We start from the raw sequence: 22872 nt of genomic DNA on the forward strand, positions 1-22872 counted from the left end.
CTTCCCCACTGATCTGAGTTATGAAGAACAAACTTTGTGGTGGCAAGACAGGACCAGGACAAGTGGCATGCGGGAAATAAAGTGGCAGGCAAACCTGGTGTGTACCACCTGGCCAACAGCAAAGTACCACTAGTGGCACGCGTACCAAAGGTTGAAAAGTCTCGACTTAAAGTCTCAACATGATGCGAGGGAGAACGTCTGACACCCTGGGCGTGAGTGCTGTAAAAACAGCATAGGAGATTTGGGTGCTGCCGGCGCCACCATAGACCGTTATATGAATTATGGCTATAGCACTGAACGCTGTAATTCCGCCGAAGCAATAGCTGGAAGCCGAATTACGTCATTCCCCCACTATCCATGGCGGCCTGGAGGGGGAATAGTAATAAACGTTGTTGGGACTTGTGCAGCAGCAGGGTAAGCTGTATATCAGCTTTCCCCTGCGCCCAAATCTCCCGGCGGCTATGTTATAGGAGCGCCCTGGGCGATATTACAACCTTATAATTTGGGTTGGTAAGCCTTTTTCCGATCTGTGGTGTCGGGTGCACCGTGTTGTCTGAACACTTGGGTGGTGTGCTGCATCTATTGCACTGGAGTTTTGGAAAAGCCACGATAAGCATTTAGTCAGCAGAAAGCCATAGCTTTAGCTGAGTAGTCAATAATTCCACCCAGTCATGCCCATGCAACTAAAAGGGGAGTGTTTCACACTGGCTGGATGTGAGCAGGCAGCTGTCAGCCCATAAGAGTCTCTGAACTAGTGGAACAGAGTTTCTTTGTTTTGCAAGAGCTCGTTTTTTTTCCCCAAAAATCTTTTTATGTATATTTTATTTTAAATGACGTTCTATTCAATGCATATTAAAAAAAAGTGCCATAACTGGGCTTTATGTGCTTAATGAAGGGTTTGATTTCATTTCAAACAGAACACAGTCAGCTGGTTTTATAATGCTGACTTCTCTGCTGTTGCCTCTCAAACAGCTGTTGGTTATTTTACAGACACCCATTGGCTGAGGATAAAAAATGAATACTGTACAGAACTATTCGATTGGAATTTAGCACACGTGTTATCTAGTGCAGAAACACTACCTCACATTGTTTGCAAACAGAGCCCAGATTTTCATTCTTTTCTTCTTTTTCCACATCCTGCCACAGACAGGAACTTAGCACAGGCAGCAGTTCAGAAAGTCATTATCTTTTTAGTGTAATTCTAGTTACTATGGTAATAAGAACATAGGACGTTATCTAGAGAAGGCATTAATAAGCGGGAGCTGCTAGATCTTGATCACAGTGACATCAGTGTTATGTCTTAAGGGAACCATATTAAAGAGAAGCAGAAAGGTTCAGAGGGAGCTTTCCTACAGTAGTATGCATTACCTTTTCTCCTTACAGGTTGGTTTTGTGGGTGCCCAGAGTACCAATTTTTATGTTCTCCTACTGAAGGCAACCTTTGAATATTTTTTTCTATAGTTGCCTAATTTATATTGTGAGGCAGGGGCGTTATTAGCCCCAAAGATCAGTGGCACGTGCCCTGGATCTATTCTGGGGTGCCCCCAATGTCCCCCAGGTAGAGTCAGCTGTGGTATCTCAATGGTGGGCATGCTAGTAGCTGTGGTGCATCAATTGGTGGTATGCTGGGTGCCTCTATGTGGGCATACTAGGTGCTGTGGTGCAATGCTGGATGCTGTGATGCCTTTATGGGGGCATGCAGGGAACTGTGCTTCTTCTGTGGAGGCATGCTGGCAGTTGTGGTGCCTCAATGAGAGGCCCATGGGAGCATGGCAAGGGGTCCACTAGAAGGTCAGGGAATGTTACGGGGGGACTCACAGAAAACCTGGCAGCAGGTCAGCCCACCCAGCAGAACGCCAGACCAGCCAGCACAGAAGCCAGGTAACTGCCTAGTTATGTTTAAGTAGTGACACTGCCTATTTATGATATGCTGCATTTTTTTTTAGAGGTTGGGTTGTATCAGTGGAGAGGGGGCTTCATCCAACATTTTTCTGTGCAGTCTTTTTACCGCTGTTAAATTCATGTAAATTTGGCTCCACCCATGGTCACACCCACATTCTGGTGCATAGCCACACCCATTTTCCAGCTGGGGTGCCCAAAAGTGCCCCGGATCTCTTAGGAGCCTAGCAACGTCCCTGTTGTGAGGCATCCCTAAGCTAGATGTATCTCCTAGAATAGCAGGGCGAGTAGACAAAAACAATGAAGCTAAAATCTATAAAGCATTGCTGAAAATGTTCTTTTATTCTAGTTGTGTGTCCTCCTCCACACTCTCGCCTGGGAGATAACTACAGAAACTAAATACCTATTCCACAAGGCTGAACAGCATTTAGTGAAACCACAATTCTATGCTCCAAATAGTCCAAACACATGTCCTCTCTCAATGCACAACTGCACTTTCTTTAAAAATCAAAAGGCTTTGCCTTTCTGTCCATTTTTTGGACTGCTATCCTCTTTGGATCACCTTGTGGTACAAGTCTTTGGTTATTGTAAGTTATTTTCTGCAACTGAGCTGGAGAACAAACAACTGGGTTTTTTTTTATTACTAATTGTTGACTACATGACTTGAGCATCTTTTTTTGTATACTGTATGAGTATTTAGCAGTTTGGTTTCATTTTTCCACATCAAACAATTTGAAGGAAACATACACTAACAATTGTTCCCCAACCTCTTCTTTTGTAACATTTTGTAACTTATTACTGCTTTACCTCCCTCCCCACCCCACCCCATCAACCAGAACAGCTTCTGTAATATCTAATGTGAACTAACCTGTAAGTATCTAGGGTGTGCCAGGACTGTGCCACATCCCTCCATTTCACATCGTACGTACTGCAGTGGGGGCTTCTTCCTGAAAAGGGCAGGAGGGGTAAAATTATACCAAAGTTGCTTAGGTTAACATGCATTGCAAGATTTTCAAAGGAAATTGCCATAAACAGTTTATCTTAGCAGGGCTGTGGAGTCGGTACAAAAATCCTCAGTTTATTAAACCTCCGACTCCAGGTACCCAAAATTGCTCCGACTCAGACGCCACAGCCCTGTAACTTCAAGACACTTTTATTTATGGTGAACCTGTATACTGTGAATAAAGCAAACCTGTTAAAACGCTTTCCATACTGATGTCATACAGCTGGATAGCATTCTGGTAAGGCTGTTCACAAAGAGGGAGAAAGAGGCGCCCAGGGTATGATAAAACTATGTTAAAAGCAACTAAAATGAAAAAAAGTTGGAGGTGGCTTACCTCAATGATGACATGTTCAAGTCATTTGTAACTTACTTTTAATGTGCACTTGGCAACGCGTTTTGTGGGTCTCAGCCCACTTCCTCAGGCCGAATATAGTTCCAGAAGAAATTCAAGCCAGCATTTGAGGCGCCTCATTAAAAGTATGTTACAAATTATTTGAACGTGTCATCATTGAGGTAAAGCCACCCCAAACTTTTTTCATTTTAGTTGCTTTTAATAGTTTTATCATACCCTGGGTGCCTCTTTCTCCCCCTCTGTGTTACCAATCCTCCTTCGGGAGGGGTATGCTATTTGGCCAAATGGCCTTACACCACCTTTGCAACCATCTAGAACTTTTGTACAAGAGAGCGACCGCATCCAGCCTGGCTGGTCACCCGAGGAGTCTGGTTTGTGTCTCTCCACCTGCCTATAGTGGTTGGTGCCCGTCTGTAACCTTGCTTTGTAAGTACATTTCATTGACTCTACAACACATTCTTATTGTTGTGACTTACTGCACCATCGGGGCTCCCGGTGTCTCTGGGTGTTTGTTTTTATCCAGGGTGTTCCCACCTACCCACGCAATGGTAAGGCTGTTGCCTTTGATGCAGGGTTTGAGTCTTTGACCAGGGTTCATATCCTAGCTCAAGCCAGTATGTAACACAGTAAGAAGTCTTTGGTCAAGGCCCTCCCAATGATCCTTGTTGCCCCGTGGAGCATGCCCTAAGCGCTTTGAGTCCGCCAGGAGAAAAACAAAATACAAATGGCCTGCGTCTTATAACTTTTTCATGTCTAGCTTTACTGTCCCTTTTCCTTCTTTGCTTCAATATTGCATCTTCACTGGCCACTAAGGAGTCATAAAATGTGCATCCCAGAACATAGTTTAGGGGCCATTACCTCTTGTAGTTAGCCAATAAATGGTATCATCCTAATTTAAAACTTCTTGATTAATTTGTTATCAATCAGTATTCCCAAGTCCTTCTCCAAGTCTGACGTTCCCAGTATGCTATTTAATATAGCATAAATGTATGCTATTTTATATTGTGCTCTACCATTGGTACTTCCAAGGTGCATGACTTTACATTTATCAACATTAAATTTCATCTTCCATGTGGCTGCCCACATAGCCATGTTGTCAAGTTCCTGTTGTAATGTCACTATCTGTCTTAGTGTTGGAAATTCTGCATAATTATGTATCATCTGCAAAGATGGCTACATTACTCTGTATTCAGTCTACTAAATCATTAATAAATTGAAAAGAATTGGACCAAGTACTGAGCCCTGCTGTACATGACTGTTAACAGTTTCCCATTTTGAGTATGTTCCGTTTACCATCGCTCTTTGCCTTCTATCCACTAACCCAGGGGTGCCCACACTTTTTTCGGCTCGCGAGCTACTTTAAAATTTGCAGAGGCCAGGAGATCTACCAACGTCCCAAATGCTAAGCTTGCGCAACCCCCCCGACCCCCGCGTAGGTTAGCCAGGTATATGTGCCTGCAGCATAGGTTAGCCAGGTATATGGGCCCTCAGTATAGGTTAGCCAGGTATATGAGCCCTCAGTGTAGGTTAGCCAGGTATATGGGCCCTCAGTGTAGGTTAGCCAGGTATATGGGCCCTCAGTGTAGGTTAGCCAGATATATGAGCCCTCAGTGTAGGTTAGCCAGGTATATGGGCCCTCAGTGTAGGTTAGCCAGGTATATGGGCCCTCAGTGTAGGTTAGCCAGGTATATGGGCCCTCAGTGTAGGTTAGCCAGGTATATGGGCCCTCAGTGTAGGTTAGCCAGGTATATGGGTCCCTATACCTGGCTAACCTACACTGAGGGCCCCTATACCTGGCTAACCTACACTGAGGGCCCCTATACCTGGCTAACCTACACTGAGGGCCCCTATACCTGACTAACCTACACTGAGGGCCCATATACCTGGCTAACCTACACTGAGGGCCCATATACCTGGCTAACCTACACTGAGGGCCCATATACCTGGCTAACCTACACTGAGGGCCCATATACCTGGCTAACCTACACTGAGGGCCCATATACCTGGCTAACCTACACTGAGGGCTCATATACCTGGCTAACCTATACTGAGGGCCCATATACCTGGCTAACCTATACTGAGGGCACGTAACCTATGCTGGCCAATAAGGATGCAGGGGAGGAGAGAGGGAGGAGAGAGGCGGCGCGGCCGCTACGTCATGGCTGGGGGCGGCGGTGGGCAGCCTGCAACGTGAGGCGGTCGGTCCTATGGGACTAAATGAACGCAATGATTTATCAGTGTTTTTGTAGTTGCTATAGTTGTTTGTTCTTTCAATCTTATTTCTGAATTTTGCAATGTTATAATTCTGTATTTAACTCTTCTTTTGTCCCCTACTATGTATTTCAGGTCGGCGCTGAGGAGGGGGAGGCTGTCTGCAGCATCACCTACCTGTGGTATTAAACCTAGGGCCAGGTATTGTACTGCGGGCTATGCCCGTTGGGGTTCTTGTTGCCCATTTCCCTCTTGTTCACTATCAATAGTATGGTTCTACGGACACCCAGGTCCCCCCTTTTTTGTCCCTTCCGTTTTCTATATCATAGACAGTCATTGCTGTCAGTTCTCTATAGAGATTCATTAGGTTGCTAGGGACGCCGTAGCCTTCCCTGGGATACGGGGAGTCGGACTTCCGTGGTCCGCGCTCTCTATAGTTGAGAGTAGGCAAGGGGCGTATGAATCCCTGTCACTATGACGTAGGGGGTGGGGCCCGTCTAGCCAGTTAGCACAGAGCGTGCGGTGCACGCATCCCATTGGCCCGTGAGGTTTGTTGTATACCACTTTCGCCCCTCCTCTTCCGGCCGCTGGAACGCAGTTGGCGTTCAGGAAGTACACTTTGTGGCGATGGTGGGTGTGCTGGGTATGGCGTCCTCCTCCCTCGGCGGCTGCTTTCCGTAAGTACAGTATTTAAGGGGTTATGCTTGGGGGGCTCATATGTCCTGAGGAAGCGCTCGTTTGCTGAGTGCGAAACAGCTGTTGACTGTTTTAGCATGCTTGTCCCTCTCTCTCCTGGTACCTGTTGCTGTTGATGCCTCATATCAGCTTTTAACTTGTTTAAAATAAAGGTCTATTTTACTGGATGTGCCCAGCCGCTTTCATCTACACTAGTACCTGGCAGCCTGCAACGTGCGTGCTTGTAACGTGCCCGGCGCCGCCCCCAGCCATGACGTAGCGGCCGCGCCGCCTCTCTCCTCCCTCTCTCCTCGTCCTGCTTCTCCCCTGGCTAACCTACGCTGCAGGTACATATACCTGGCTAACCTACACTGAGGGCCCCTATACCTGGCTCGCCTACACTGAGGGCCCCTATACCTGGCTCGCCTACACTGAGGGCCCCTATACCTGGCTCACCTACACTAAGGGCCCCTATACCTGGCTAACCTACACTGAGGGCCCCTATACCTGGCTAACCTACACTGAGGGCCCCTATACCTGGCTAACCTACACTGAGGGCCCATATACCTGGCTAACCTACACTGAAGGCCCCTATACCTGGCTAACCTACACTGAGGGCCCCCTATACCTGGCTAACCTACACTGAGGGTCCCTATACCTGGCTAACCTACACTGAGGGCCCCTATACCTGGCTAACCTACACTGAAGGCCCCTATACCTGGCTAACCTACACTGAGGGTCCCTATACCTGGCTAACCTACACTGAGGGCCCCTATACCTGGCTAACCTACACTGAGGGCCCCTATACCTGGCTAACCTACACTGAGGGCCCCTATAGTGTAGGTTAGCCAGGTATAGGGGCCTTCAGTGTAGGTTAGCCAGGTATAGGGGCCCTCAGTGTAGGTTAGCCAGGTATAGGGACCCTCAGTGTAGGTTAGCCAGGTATAGGGGGCCCTCAGTGTAGGTTAGCCAGGTATATGGGCCCTCAGTGTAGGTTAGCCAGGTATATGGGCCCTCAGTGTAGGTTAGCCAGGTATAGGGGGCCTCAGTGTAGGTTAGCCAGGTATAGGGGCCCTCAGTGTAGGTTAGCCAGGTATAGGGGCCCTTAGTGTAGGTGAGCCAGGTATAGGGGCCCTCAGTGTAGGCGAGCCAGGTATAGGGGCCCTCAGTGTAGGCGAGCCAGGTATAGGGGCCCTCAGTGTAGGCGAGCCAGGTATATGTACCTGCAGCGTAGGTTAGCCAGGGGAGAAGCAGGACGAGGAGAGAGGGAGGAGAGAGGCGGCGCGGCCGCTACGTCATGGCTGGGGGCGGCGCCGGGCACGTTACAAGCACGCACGTTGCAGGCTGCCCACCGCCGCCCCCAGCCATGACGTAGCGGCCGCGCCGCCTCTCTCCTCCCCTGCATCCTTATTGGCCAGCGGTCGGCAGCTAAACATAATGAGCTGCTGGCCGCAAAATTTAACGAGATGCGGCCGAGAGGCCGCGATCTACCGAGAAGGCGGTCGCGATCTACCGGTGGGTCGCGATCGACCTATTGGGCAGGGCTGCCTTAGTAGAAATATAGGATAAGAGCGATGGACGGAACAATAATAGCTGCCCGAGGTTCCCAATCCACAGTGGAAGATACCAGATAGTGTCAAAAGCCTATTGCTTTCTCAAAGTCTAAATTTTCATTCACCACTTCATAAAAGCTGAGCATGTTTGTGAGACACGGGCCTGTCTTTAGTAAAACCATGCTGTCAAACTGAAATAATATTATTTTGTGCTACACAATTTTGTATAGGATCCCTTATGGTACCGTTTGTATAAATAATAGGATGTGTAAGCTAGTTGGTTGATTAAAACAGAAGTAAACTGTGATGACAGACAACCGATGGAACTGATAAAACTCTGAATACAGTTGGGACTATTTTAAGTATGGTGTGAGTTTTAGAATAAAGTACCGTATATGCATATTTGTATTTTAGGCACTGCAAATAAACTGACCCAAGAAAACAGGCAAAGTCCTGAGAAATATGTGGTCCCTTTTATAGTGCTCAATAAATTGCTTTTCTATACATTACTGGCCTAGCTCTTTGGGAGAGACAGGAACAACACCATCTCTCCTTCCTAAACAGTTTTATCATACTGGGAGCCTCCTAAATTAATTTTGTCACATGTAGAGAGGAAGACAAATTCAGGGAACAGAAGTCCTTGAGAACATTTTCTCTAATGCTGGGAACTCATGATGCAATTTGCCGTCTAAACAGGAAGTCGTAGCGTGCGTACATATCCAAACTGCTCCTGATTGATAGAAGGATCGATTTTCTGATAACTTCACAAAATCAATTCCTTTCCCGATCGGAACAGAATCAGACATGTCGGAAATAATCAGCCAATTCCCGTCGAACAGACGGGAAATTGCATTGTGTGTTCCCAGCATTATTGTCTGGTTTGTTTATAGGGTATTTAGGATTCTCCTATCTTTTGGATTCCTATCATAAATCCTTTGCATTCTCTTTCTCTCATACCTGTTTCAAGGCTAATCCATCAACATACTGGCTTATTATATATGATGCTATGAGCTGGATGTTTATAAATAATTGTGTGTTGTGAACATTTTACAATTCTAGTTTTAGGAGAATGGCCCATATGCAATTCACTTTTTCTCCTGTGTTTTCTCCTAGGTGATATTTTCACAACTCATCAATAAAATGCCTTTTACACCCCAAGCAAGCAAGAAACTACATTTGAAATTCTTTCAATAGTACTACATCACCTACTTTTTAGTACTTTTTCAATTTCAAAGTGCTGAAAAGTTATTTTAAAGAGAAGATGAAAAATGTCCTCCTAGGAGAAAAAGTGAATTGCATATGGGCCTAGGTCTCCAGACATTCTCCTTGAAGAACAATACACCTTTTGGCAAATCCCAAGCTGTCTTGAGAAACATTATTGTAATGCCCAATGCAAGCATTTCCTTTCTGTGCTGATCTGTGCAGGCATCTACTCACCGCCTCTTTGGAAGCCTAGGAGTTTTGTCATCCTTGCGCCTCCTGCCTCTTCTGTTGAAAACAAGTGAGAAAAGAAAATGAGTGGTAACACCATTATACTATTCTTTACCAACTTTCTCCAAAATGGTCATTTATAAAGATCCTATTTGTGCACTATTAGTGCAAATAGGATATTTATACAAACGTCAAATTTCATGCCATGCATGGCCGAATGAATGAGCCCACATGAAGTGGTTGAGTGGTAAGGGAACATGTGCTATTCACATCAGTAGAAACTCAGTAACTGACTTTTCAAAGATGGTCTCAACTGCAGTTAAAAAATGAACGTAGCAACAACGCAATGAACACAAGCAACAGTCAACTGCTGTTCTTCTCGCTGCAGGGCACCACTCACTTAATCATCGCTTATAGTCCCCCTACTTTCCCCACACAACAGAATAAGCTATTTGGCTATGGCCAAGCAGCGAATCCATACAGCACTCATTAAGACGCTCTATTAACTGGAACTATCACTAGAAACTAGTTCGTACTACTGGGCATATGTGTAAGCACTTGTGCATATGCAGTACACTCACGCTCGTGTACAGACAGGAGCTCTTGTCGGATGTGCTTAAAGGGAGCCAGCACACTGGAACAGTGGGCACCAGGATCTGGAGAGCCTCTGGAGTAGCCAGGGACTTCCCTTTACTGAACTATCCTTTTTTTATTTATTTTTTTGCTTCACGTTAACTTTAAAGTACACCTGAATCAGGGGAAAAAAATGATTGAATGAAGGCCATGGTGAGATTACGTCCATCCAAGTGTCCAGATGCTGCTTGTTGTCTTTTGGGGTCCCTCCTGCTCCCTGAGCTCAGTCCTCTTCACACCACCAACTTCCTGTAAGTTCCCCCGGAAGACAGAATGATTCTGAACTGTGCAAGCGCAAGTTTCTATCCACACGTGGACAGGTAAAGAGGGCACACCTGGATGAGTACTTCCTTTAGCTGTGCACATGCACTTCGGAACTCATGCCGGTGCAGTTCTGATGTTCTTGTCCCCGCTGGAAACTTCTGGTAATAATTCTGGTGAATACTTATGGGACTGGGGCTAAGGAACAGGAAGAACTTCAAAGCAGTATTGTCACGGACGATTGCGGGGACGCAGGCGCGTCCTGGAACCGCCCGTGAAGAAAAGAACGATCGCACTCGATTCCTGCATCGATTGCGCTTCAGATCAATAGAACCAAGATTTGATGCCTAGTATTCCTCTGCCTAGGAACAGCTGGGGGATCTGTCTTAGCTGAAGTGACAGCCTGGGGGGAAGGTGTTAATTAGCTTGGACATATTCCCTGTGGAAGGCACAATTTCCCTTTTGGTTCTGGGATCCAGGTGACACTTAGCTGATCTCATGGAGATGTTAATTAACCAAAGGATGCCTAGGTGCAGCCAAGTAGGCTACGAATCCACGGGAGGTCTTGACACTTTGCTCCCTAGTAAAGATCAAAGGAAAGTCAGCTGTTAGCAGCTAGAACACAACCTCAGTCTCATGGCATAATCCATAACTTCCCAGATCTGTCATATTTCTGGGGTTCCTGAGATGGCAGCTTCGCCAAACGTGGGGGAAGTGTAGCATGAGCCCCGGTGCTGGTTCTGAGGAAGTTTCAGAACATTCTGAGGTAAGGACTGCCAGTTAGGCAGTTTGAAAATGCCCTGATGATACCACAGGGGTCCCACCCCTCATGTCTGGTATCAGGGCGCTGGGTAAATCGAGACAGACCTGAAAATGTTAATAAATCTGCCCTGACCTGTACGGTTCTGTGAGATAGAGCCCATATATGGGTAGATATGATTTCTAGCCCCAGTACAAGGGGAGGGCTCATCTCATCTTTGAAGGGGGTGTATGGCTCCCCGCCCTCACTCCCTCCTACTGAAGCAGGGGCATAAGAATGGCTGAGGACCCAAACTCAGGGTCCTCCACACTGAAACATCTTGCACCCATCAGATGCCAGCTCGAGGATATGCTGGCATCCACCTGGTCTGAACTCTGAACTCTGGACTTTGAAACCAAGAACTTTATGATTCTTCCCACAATAAGGACATCTTTCCAGGAACTAAGTATTTTTCTCCCTTCTTTTATTTTTCATACTGGCTATTACTGTTTAATAATTGTTGATTTTAATAATTGTCTGTATATATTAATTATTTATATTGCTGTGAATAAAAGACTTCCTCCAAGTCATTCACTGTTTCGCTACCCTGCTTATCAGCACACACAGAAATGATCCCGGGTCTCTGAAGATACGCTACTGTTTGTTTGTTGTTGGCTAGACAGAATATCGTGTGTTTAACCGTTTTATCCGCAGGATTAGTCAGTCAGTTAGTGGGCCCCACGGTCCCATGATAACCGCGGTGGTGGCAGTTTACTTTGAACCAGTGGGTGAAGTGGTAATCACCCGTGTCTCACAGGCTCCCTTCTGAGTTGTCTGCGGCTAATTCTTAACGGTTCCTGCGCATTGACTGCGACCAGAGTTCGCACGATCTGTGCGCTGGCACCGTTTAGAAGGCTAAGTGCGGTCAGCCACTAGGGCCCTTGTGACAGTGTTAGGCAGCGGTTGGGACCTGTGTTGTGCTGAAAGTATCTACGATAGCGCTAGCGCTATCGAGAAACGAACTAATTCGTTGGTGTAGCTGGAAGGCAATATATTTTTTATATATACAGAGAGACTGTGTAGCCAGTACCCCTCCCCAAAAGTTTTATTTTATTTGGCGTGGAAATGTCCGGGAACTACAAGAAAATGTGCCTGGCGGACCTGCAAAATCTTTGCCAAGAGAGAGGCATTGATGTCGGCCGCAAGAAACAAGGGGACCTGGTAACGGAATTGTTTCAATGGGATACCCAGCAACTGCAGGAGCTGGATGTGTCTGCTGAGGTAGACGCTGACCCATCTGACTCAAGGCAAGGGGAACCAGAGACTGAGACTCCTGACCGTACAGAGGTTGTGCATCCTGAGGGCCCTGCATCAACAGTTACGCAGGAGAATGTCAGTGTGGACCCCAATCCCAGAGTTTCTGAAAGTACTCGCCTGGAACCGGCCAGTACTGGACTGTCCGTTTGTACTGATCCGCTAATGCAGCAGGCATTACAAAAGCTGATGGACACTGACCTGGACAAGTACCTGCAGTACATGCGTGAGGAGCGCCAAATGCGGGAGGAACGGGAGCGGCAAGCCGCTGCTGCTGCAGCCGCTGAGCGAGAACGGGAGCGCCAACGACAGCATGAGCTAAACATGGCAAAAGTGCAACAGGCCAGCCGGAGTTCACCGCCCAGCCTCCCTGCTGAAGGAGCTGCAGCACCCGTAAGTGCAAAATTTAAATTTGCTAATATTGAAAAAGACACTGACATTGACTTGTTTTTGCGGTCTTTTGAAAAAGCATGCCGTCAGTATCGTCTGTCCCAAGACCAGTGGGCCAGACATCTGACACCGTTGCTGCGCTACAAAGCGCTTGATGCCTTCGCAGAATTGCCTGCGGAGAAGGATAATGATTATGCTGCTATAAAAGACGCTATCATTACTAAGTACCAGCTGACGCCAGAAGCCTATCGGAAAAAGTTCAGGGCCTGGCAGAAAAAGCCTTCTGATTCGTACCGAGATGTGGCCAGCAGCTTGCTCACCACACTCCGCCAGTGGACACTAGGCCTCACCAAAGGGTCTTATGGCGTCCTGGAGGACTTGATAGTCCTCGAACAATTTCGGAACATTTGCCCTGCTGATGTACGACAGTTTGTGTTAGAACGCAGGCCGGCTTCAGCCACTGTCGCTGCAGACCTTGCTGAGACTTTTGCAACTACCCGGGTGGCTGATACACGCAGAACTGTCCCATCCAGCTGGAGAGGAGGTCAGCCCAATACCTCGGCAGACCCCCCTACCCCTGTGAGCCGTCCGCCACAGAGGCCACCAAGCGCAGCTGCTGCACCCAGGCCTGCAGCGCCTGGAGAGGTCACCTGTCACTACTGCCGCCAGCCCGGACACATGAAGTTCGACTGCCCGGAGCGGAGACAGACACCACCAGCACCTGGATCATCTGCATCACCTGCACCTCACCCACAGCAGAGGCAACCCGCCAGCGAACCACAGCCTGGATCATCAGATTTTGTCCTGTTTGCACGCGGACAGGAAATCCGCGACCGAACCGACCAGCAGCAACTTGTTAGAGTGAACGGCAAAGTTGTCACCGGATTTCGAGACACCGGAGCTGACATCACGTTAGTTCACTCACATCTTGTGCCAAAGGAGAGCATCAGCTCCAGCCGATCCCTTGCCCTTACTGGAGTAGAGGGCACCCTTTTCCACATAGCCCACGCAAAAGTGAAGCTGGATTGGGGAGTGGGAGGAGTCCAAGAACGGGTTGTTGGGGTTATGAAGGATCTCCCAGTCCCTGTGTTGCTAGGGACTGATTTGGGCAAGCTTGTGTCCTACTATGAACCTGCCACGACCGCCTTGTCGCTCACGGAAGGAGACGGACCCTCCACCCACCACCAGGTACTTTATACACTTGGGGGAGCACCAGGGGGAGGTGGGTTGAATGTGCCCAGTTCAAGGGTACCAGGTTCAATAGTGCCTGCTTCAAAGGCACCTGAGTTTGATGTACAGACTGCCTGTTGTGATGATGCTGTAACTGTACCTGAGTTTACTGTACAACCTGTCTGTAATGAAAAAATGTCTATACCTGTCAATGTCATTACTGCATGCAATGATGATTTGAGTAATGTCCGTCTGTGCCATTCTGACAGTGTACCTGTGCTAGCAGTACCGCGCAGCTGCACTGCTCAGAACCCGAGCTCAGAACAGGTGGAGGGGGTTCCGGCCTCCTCCCCCTCCTCTGACCGCAGGGATGAGACCTTTCAGCCGCTGGCCTCATGTGACATGAGCCAGTTGGCTGAAACTGACAGCGCCATATTCTCAGCCGCACTACAAAGTGACCCAAGCCTGGAGGTGCTCAGGCAGCAAGCCGCTGAGCCCCTCACAGACGGGGCCGCTTTCAAGGTGTACTGGGAAGGTGGGAGACTGTACAGTGAGTCTGTACAGCCCCCTACAGGTAGATCCCATGCGAATACCAAGTGGCTTGTGGTCCCGAGTGCGTTCAGGGGACATGTGCTGAAATCCGCACATGGTAATCCTCTGACAGGGCACTCGGGTGTCCGCAAGACACTCGCCGGTATTCGGAACCAGTTTTATTGGCCCCGGATGAACAGGGATGTAGCAAACTACTGCAGGGCATGTGCCGTCTGTCAGGAGCTGGGAAGGTCCAGGGATTCCCGCGGGGTTCCCTTAGGTCCACAGCCACTCAGCAGGGGAACCCTGCGTGGGCTGGCTGTTGACCTAACCAACCCACTGCCCGTTGTCAGCAGTCCCGGCAGACACCACGTCCGACTGCAGTGGCGCAAACGCCCTGTCCAGAACGGTCCATGTTGGGTAAACCCTGAGGGTAGCAGACCGCGACCGGTCCAGGGGAACCGAGCCACAGGCTCCAATAGGTTTTCCCGCCGTACCGGCAACTCGAGGCCCGTCAGCCAGGTTAGCGGCGCCGCCACACATCTTGCGGATGAGTGGCTGAGCCGCAGACAAGGGGGAGGGCTGTCACGGACGATTGCGGGGACGCAGGCGCGTCCTGGAACCGCCCGTGAAGAAAAGAACGATCGCACTCGATTCCTGCATCGATTGCGCTTCAGATCAATAGAACCAAGATTTGATGCCTAGTATTCCTCTGCCTAGGAACAGCTGGGGGATCTGTCTTAGCTGAAGTGACAGCCTGGGGGGAAGGTGTTAATTAGCTTGGACATATTCCCTGTGGAAGGCACAATTTCCCTTTTGGTTCTGGGATCCAGGTGACACTTAGCTGATCTCATGGAGATGTTAATTAACCAAAGGATGCCTAGGTGCAGCCAAGCAGGCTACGAATCCACGGGAGGTCTTGACACTTTGCTCCCTAGTAAAGATCAAAGGAAAGTCAGCTGTTAGCAGCTAGAACACAACCTCAGTCTCATGGCATAATCCATAACTTCCCAGATCTGTCATATTTCTGGGGTTCCTGAGATGGCAGCTTCGCCAAACGTGGGGGAAGTGTAGCATGAGCCCCGGTGCTGGTTCTGAGGAAGTTTCAGAACATTCTGAGGTAAGGACTGCCAGTTAGGCAGTTTGAAAATGCCCTGATGATACCACAGGGGTCCCACCCCTCATGTCTGGTATCAGGGCGCTGGGTAAATCGAGACAGACCTGAAAATGTTAATAAATCTGCCCTGACCTGTACGGTTCTGTGAGATAGAGCCCATATATGGGTAGATATGATTTCTAGCCCCAGTACAAGGGGAGGGCTCATCTCATCTTTGAAGGGGGTGTATGGCTCCCCGCCCTCACTCCCTCCTACTGAAGCAGGGGTATAAGAATGGCTGAGGACCCAAACTCAGGGTCCTCCACACTGAAACATCTTGCACCCATCAGATGCCAGCTCGAGGATATGCTGGCATCCACCTGGTCTGAACTCTGAACTCTGGACTTTGAAACCAAGAACTTTATGATTCTTCCCACAATAAGGACATCTTTCCAGGAACTAAGTATTTTTCTCCCTTCTTTTATTTTTCATACTGGCTATTACTGTTTAATAATTGTTGATTTTAATAATTGTCTGTATATATTAATTATTTATATTGCTGTGAATAAAAGACTTCCTCCAAGTCATTCACTGTTTCGCTACCCTGCTTATCAGCACACACAGAAATGATCCCGGGTCTCTGAAGATACGCTACTGTTTGTTTGTTGTTGGCTAGACAGAATATCGTGTGTTTAACCGTTTTATCCGCAGGATTAGTCAGTCAGTTAGTGGGCCCCACGGTCCCATGATAACCGCGGTGGTGGCAGTTTACTTTGAACCAGTGGGTGAAGTGGTAATCACCCGTGTCTCACAGGCTCCCTTCTGAGTTGTCTGCGGCTAATTCTTAACGGTTCCTGTGCATTGACTGCGACCAGAGTTCGCACGATCTGTGCGCTGGCACCGTTTAGAAGGCTAAGTGCGGTCAGCCACTAGGGCCCTTGTGACAAGTATCTTGACACTTAGCAGGATGTAATCTAGCCCACCATGGCCTTCAGGCTGGAAGCACACTTGTCTGTGCAGAAAAGCACGTGTTATAATAAGGCATGGGTGTATCTGCATTTTTGGATTTGGTTTTCCATATGTGAAGCAAATAAGTGTCTCACAGCCACTTTCAATTTCTTTTCCAAAATCTGGGGTACTTTGAGAAGGATACACCTTCGTGTTGTGTAGCTACAACAAATTGTCAAATGTAACCAAAATGTATTTTTGATATTATAAATAGAGAATAATCTGTTTAGATTGTTACTGCTGTCTGTGGCAGTGACACCAGGACCTCTGCGACCTCAGTGTCATTGGTAAAAGAAGTGGAAGAGATTATTCAATTCTTATCTAACCAGGAAGTATAGAAGTAGTGAAAGCCACATCAGTCAGACTTTTGCCTGCCACATAAAATGTCAGATAGAAGTTATTGACTGCAGAAGGACTAACCATACACCAATAAAATGTTTAGATGGGACAGAAGACTGAATACACTAATGCCCAGAATCACATTACTGTAGATCTTACATAGTAGTGGAGCGCTAAATAGTTTTAAATTCCATTTTAGAATATTTTTAACTTCCTGATGCAGCTTAACGAAAGGAAATCTCTAAGTAAATGCAGACACTAGTAAAGGCTAAAAGAATCTCCTGTCCATCACGTACAATAGAACTCCTATATATTGAATGCCTTGTTATACTTAGAAGTGACACCCTTGCTATCTCCATGGATATAAGCTAGAAAGATACTTAGAGTTGGAATGAATAATATTTTGACATTCCGTTTGTGGTAGGCTCACGCAGTTAATTAGAAGTCTTAAAACTAAGTTGCCAAATTTTAAATCTCAGCATATCTGAATAGAAATACAGTCCTAGAAGTGACCCTGTAGTGAGAGGGACCTGGGGTCTGTTATATGTCATTTTAATAGTTTTAGCAAATGACAAATGCTTGGCTGCCCTCTAACATTATAAGCTACTGACCCAGAATAAATATAGAGTTCAAGCACTCTAACTTAAGTCTGACTAATCTAGACACATGCTTATTTCAGGTGTGCAATTCAGGCACTGCTAAAGCCAAAAAGATTAGCACAGCAGCCAGGCAACTGTCATAATATGGCAGTCTCCATATCCCCTTTCACTACAGGGTAATTTTAAAATGCAACTCCAAGACTTTTTACACCTCAATTATCCCTCCATAACTTAAGCAATCATCCGATTACCTTTTCCCCTCCTAGTTTACTCACAGGAGATAATTTTTCACGTTCTCTAAAAAAACCACAACTTTTCCGTTGCCTAGTAATTGAAAAGTACTAAAAAGTAGGTACAAAGTAATAACATTTTATGTAGTTCTTGCATGCTGGGAGCTTTAAAGGGTGTTTTATTGGTTAAGTTTGAAAATATCCGCTTGAAAAAAACGTCAGAGAAAAATTTAAAGTGTACCTGAGATGGGGCCATTACAAAAACCCCCCTCCAAAAACATACATACCTGGAGCTTCCTCCAGCCCCTTCCAGCCTGATCGCTCCCATGCCGTCTTCTTCCTCTCTGTTCGCCCACAACTGGCCATGGAAAATCCTCCAGTTGGCACAGGCGGCTCCCGTTTCACTCCCGTCACCGGGAGCGGCCGGCGCAGAACACTCCAAGTGATGTGAACGCAGCGGGGGCGCATGCGTGGCGGGCCATGCACAGTTGGCACTGGACCAGAGGACTTTCCAGGGGTCGGAGGAGCAGAAGAGGACGGCGTGGGAGCAATCAGGCCTGGAGGAAGCCTCAGGTTTGTATGCTTTCTTTATAATCCCCCATCTCAGGTTCCCTTTAAAGAATATTGACCATAACCTCCTACACCAATGTATGATACCTACCCAATAGGTTCTTTGAAGGGACTCATCCATACTTACTGTAATCCTGGCTGTCCTGAAGCCACGTCTCCATCTACAAAGCTATACTGGAGGGAGAGTGATTAACTGCACTCACCCACCCACATCTCCAAGATGCACTGAAAGAGGAAGGGCAAGTATTGTGTATGTGAGTGGGTGTGAATTGAGTGGCAGTAACAGGCACAAACCAAAATTAGAACAGAGGGGTTAATGGCATATTGCACCACACCCCATCAGACAGAATAAGAGCCACAAGAGGTTGAACAGAAGCAACTGAACATTTTCATTGGGAAATACATTGACTGTTTTTCTTGGGAGTGGTATGACGGCATGAGGGGGTAATGTGAAGTTTTTTTTCACCCACATTAAATGTGTATGTTGCTTTCTAGCACTCACTTTCTAGGTGCTTCTGGTTCTGCAACTGGGTTCTCTTCCTTCACTTCCATCTTTACTTCCACAGGAGCTGTTTCTTGCCTACGAGGACCTCTACGCCTGGGCCCTGCAGATGACCTACAACAAAATGTAAGCATAAATGTGACAAATTGCCAGAAGTGAAACTTTACCACCATTTTTTTATAAGGACACCTGAAGTGAGAGGAATATGTAAGTTGCCATATTGATTTCCTTTTATACAGTACCTGTTGCCTGGCATCCTGCTCAACTTTCATGCAGCAGTGGTGTCTGAAGCACACACCTGAAACAAGCATGAGGCAAATGCAGTCAGACTTCAGCCAAACCTATGATCTGCATGCCTGTTCAGGGTCTATGGCTAAAAGTTATAGAGGCAAAGGATTAGCAGGACAGACAAGGAATTTGCATTGTTTAAAATACATATGGCAGCCTCCATATTCCTCTCACTTGAGGGGTCCTTTAAAGTGGAGCGATTATCAATACTATCTCAGAAAAAAAACATACATAAGTAGATAAATACTTGCTCTACTTATATACCATATTTATTGCACTGTCCACATTTTGATTTTAGGGATTTTCCTATAGTAAAAAAAGAGAAAATCCTGCTTAGGATTTTCCATTTTGTCTCTGTCTAGCTTGACGCCAATCCTGACATCATTTCCTCCCTTACTCTGTCTGTGTATCATTGCCCGCCCCCTCCAGACACTCCTTCAGATACTCCCACCCAGGTCTCCAGTAGAACGTGCATTTAGAAATATTGGCCAATCAGAGAAGAACAGAGGTGTGGGAAGGGAAAACAGAAGGGAAAGAGGTTTCAGCCAATCAGGCAGCATTAGTTAAGTCTGAGGGGAAAGAAATGAAGAAAAAAAGAAAACCCAGCATGCCCTGCAACTTCCTTTGTGCGGAAGATGTACCAAATAAGAGCCAGTGAAACTGAGGAATGATGTTTTATGAAGAAGAAAAAAAATGATTTTTAACTTTTGGATTGCCTGGTTAGCATCCTTATTACTTGTTTACCAGACACAGGCGTAACTACCGGGGATGCAATCCCATCAGCCGCAGGGGGGCTCGGGCCCCTCTGGGGCCTGCCAGTCATGTGCGGGGGGAGCGCTGACGGCCGCCCGATTCTGGGACCCCCCAGCCAGCTGTTGAACTGGCCGTGGCGTCTGATAAGACGCCGCGCCAGTTCATTCCCCGCAGCCCGCAGTCTCCCGGGAGGCAGAGCAGGGCTACAGGAAGATGGCTGCTGAAATCCTGCACCGGAGACTATTTGTGTCTCCAGTACAGGGCTTCGGGCGCCATCTTGCCATAGCCCTGCTCTCTGCCTGTCGGGAGACTGTGAAAGATGTACCAAATAAGAGCCAGGGAAGCTGAGGAATCATGTTTTATGAAGAACAAAAAAAAAAGTGGTTTTTAACTTTTGGATTGCCTGGTTAGCATCCTTATTACTTGTTTACCAGACACAGGCGTAACTACCGGGGATGCGATCCCATCAGCCGCAGGGGGGCTCGAGCGCTGACGCCCGCCCGATTCTGGGATCCCCCAGTCAGCTGTTGAACTGGCCGCGACGTCTGATAGACGCCGCACCAGTTCATTCCCCGCAGCCCGCAGTCTCCCGGGAGGCAGAGCAGGGCTACAGGAAGATGGCTATTTGTGTCTCCGGTACAGGGCTTCGGGCGCCATCTTGCCATAGCCCTGCTCTCTGCCTGTCAGCGTGGGAGATGTGCTGCAGGAGGATCGTCGGGGGATCTACGCACAAGAGGTCGGCCGGGAGAGGAGACTTCTGCCAGGTAAGTGAATTGTTTTTTTTTTTACAGGTGCATTTTATTCTAATAACTGCTGCCCACAGTACGATTTTCTGGTGACTTAAGCCCACTGTACGATTTTCTAGTGACTGCTGCCCACTGTACGATTTTCTGGTGAACACTGCCCACTGCACGATTTTCTGGTGAACGCTGCCCAAATTGGGATTTTCTGATGAACGCTGCCCACATTGCAATTATTTTATGGTGAAATGCTGCCCACTATACAATTATTTTATGGTGAAATGCTGCCCACTTTACGATTATTTTATGGTGAAATGCTGCCCACTTTACGATTATTTTATGGTGAAATGCTGCCCACTTTACGATTATTTTATGGTGAAATGCTGCCCACTTTACGATTATTTTATGGTGAAATGCTGCCCACTTTACGATTATTTTATGGTGAAATGCTGCCCCATTACAATTATTGTATAGTGAAACTAGTGAAACACTGCCTGCCCCATTACAACTATTTGGCACCTTTGGGAGGGGGGGGGGGGTGCAATCCAAATTTTCGCAGGGGGGGTCCAGTGATTTCTAGTTACGTCCCTGTTACCAGATAAAAATAAAGAATTGATTTTATGCCCGACAGTTACTCTTTAACCACCTAATCCTATCTGGACTGATATATCCGTCCAGATGGGCTACACTGCTGCCTCTGCCTGGTGTGCGCTCCCGCCGCCTTTTGTTAGCTTGGAGATCAATGAATGGGAACTAAGTTCCCATTCATTGATCTAAGACCCCGTATGAAAGACCGACACTGTCAACGAGATGGCTCCGTCTTTCACAAATCCCCTTCTGCCCCATCCACTCAGTACTTCCACTTTACAGAGGAACTTTCTGCACGCAGAAGTGAGCTGCGAGAGCATCTTGTGGCCAAATAGTAAAATTACATCGGGAAATAAACATTTCCAGATAATTACTTTTTTTACTTTTAAAATTAGCCCCTTACCTCCCACACTCCCCGATAGATACACTTAATTAAAAAAATAAAAAAATAGAAAATATACAATAAAAAAATTACATAAATAGTTACCTTAGGGACTGAACTTTTTTTAATATGTATGTGGTGAAGTATATTACTGTTATTTTTTAAAATTATGGGCTTGTAATAAGTGATGGACGCTAAACTGAAAAAAATGCACCTTTATTTCTAAATAAAATTCGGCGCCATACATTGTGATAGGAACAAAATTGAAATGGTGTAATAACCGTAACAAATGGGAAAATAAAATACATGGGTTTTAATTACGGTAGCATGTATTTATGCTGAAAACTGAGAAAGAATTATTTTTTTCCATTTTTTTCTTAATCTTCCTGTTAAAATGGATTTATAATAAAATAATTCTTAGAAAAATGTACCACACAACGAAAGCCTAAATGGTGGCGGAAAAAACAAGATATAGATCATTTCAGTGTGATAAGTAGTGATAAAGTTATTGGCGAATGAATGGGAGGTGAAGTTTGCTCGGATGCATAAGGTGAAACGACACTGAAGGCTGAAGTGGTTAAAGCTGTGTTCATTTCAGCATTTGAGAGACTCGAATAAATAATATAGAAGCTTTCTATTTTGCTGCATTACTACTTCCTTCTGTTCCCTCATTTTGGTCACATAGCCAGAGCACTGCTTTAGAATTTTAAAGTTACCGGTCAGTTTTTCTTCAGCAGCCAACTATAGCTACAAAATGCTGCTTGTGTGAAGACGGACATGGGTGCTAGTAAATTCCTACACACTGTGGATATGTACCCCTAAAGGCCCTCATTTCAGGTCCCCCCCAACTCTCCAACTGGACACCTTTTATTGTTCTAAGTATAGAAGTGTTTTATTACTAGTACAAGTAACGTTTGGAAGTTCAAATGAGTTATGTCTTGATGGAACACCCGGGCAGTCCAGGGAACTGGAAAAAGATACGAAGGTAGGAAACCAAGAGCCAACAGTGTGTACTGTTTTTAACACCTTAATTTCTAACTCTACTGAAAGGTACTCAAACTTATTCGGTTGCTAACCTTAGCAACCACTTGTAAAGCCTTTGGGAGAATCCTTCTACCGCTCTGGTTCGTGTGTCCACCCCTTGGTGATCACTCTCCAAAAAATTGCAGACTCCGAGATGGAGGGAAGATTGCCAAGAAAGCGCAAAACAGATGGAGAATTCTAAAATTTAAACTTTCTAACAGAGGTCTAAACAGTAGATAACTGGATGGTAGGAGGCGCTTCACAAAATATAAAACTGTTAAAACACGAGGAAGTACTTGGCTTACCTCTGTTGATGAAAGAGCCAATTGTATGACGATTTTAGACACTTATTATACAAAGGAAAAAAGAGAACGCATTTCACAGGCTTTTCCTACTTTCTCAGGTCAATGAAAAATTGTACCTAGCAATATAATAACAATATAATATTAGACGTTTGTGTAAATAGTCATATCACCACTTATAATAACAATAAACAATATTTGTGGTTCTGTCCATAATTATACGTTTATAGATACAGTAAATAGAAAATCACCAAACTACAGCAGTCTATGTAAAGAATCAATGTCATTAA

General features: G+C 46.5%; 1 protein-coding gene across 1 annotated transcript in view; it reads right to left on the bottom strand.

The window, feature by feature from the left end:
* Nucleotides 1-22872, bottom strand: part of ZFP91 (ZFP91 zinc finger protein, atypical E3 ubiquitin ligase) — a 92640-nt gene that overhangs the window by 17371 nt on the left and 52397 nt on the right. Inside the window, exons 7-9 of the mRNA XM_068255580.1 lie at nt 18507-18620; nt 9131-9181; nt 2768-2846 (exon numbers count right to left, since the gene is read on the bottom strand). Coding sequence (XP_068111681.1) covers nt 2768-2846; nt 9131-9181; nt 18507-18620 — 244 coding nt within the window. The remainder of the gene's footprint in view (nt 1-2767; nt 2847-9130; nt 9182-18506; nt 18621-22872) is intronic.

The sequence above is a fragment of the Hyperolius riggenbachi genome, chromosome 10 (genome assembly GCF_040937935.1).
Source record: "Hyperolius riggenbachi isolate aHypRig1 chromosome 10, aHypRig1.pri, whole genome shotgun sequence".
NCBI classification, from domain to species: Eukaryota; Metazoa; Chordata; class Amphibia; order Anura; family Hyperoliidae; genus Hyperolius; species Hyperolius riggenbachi.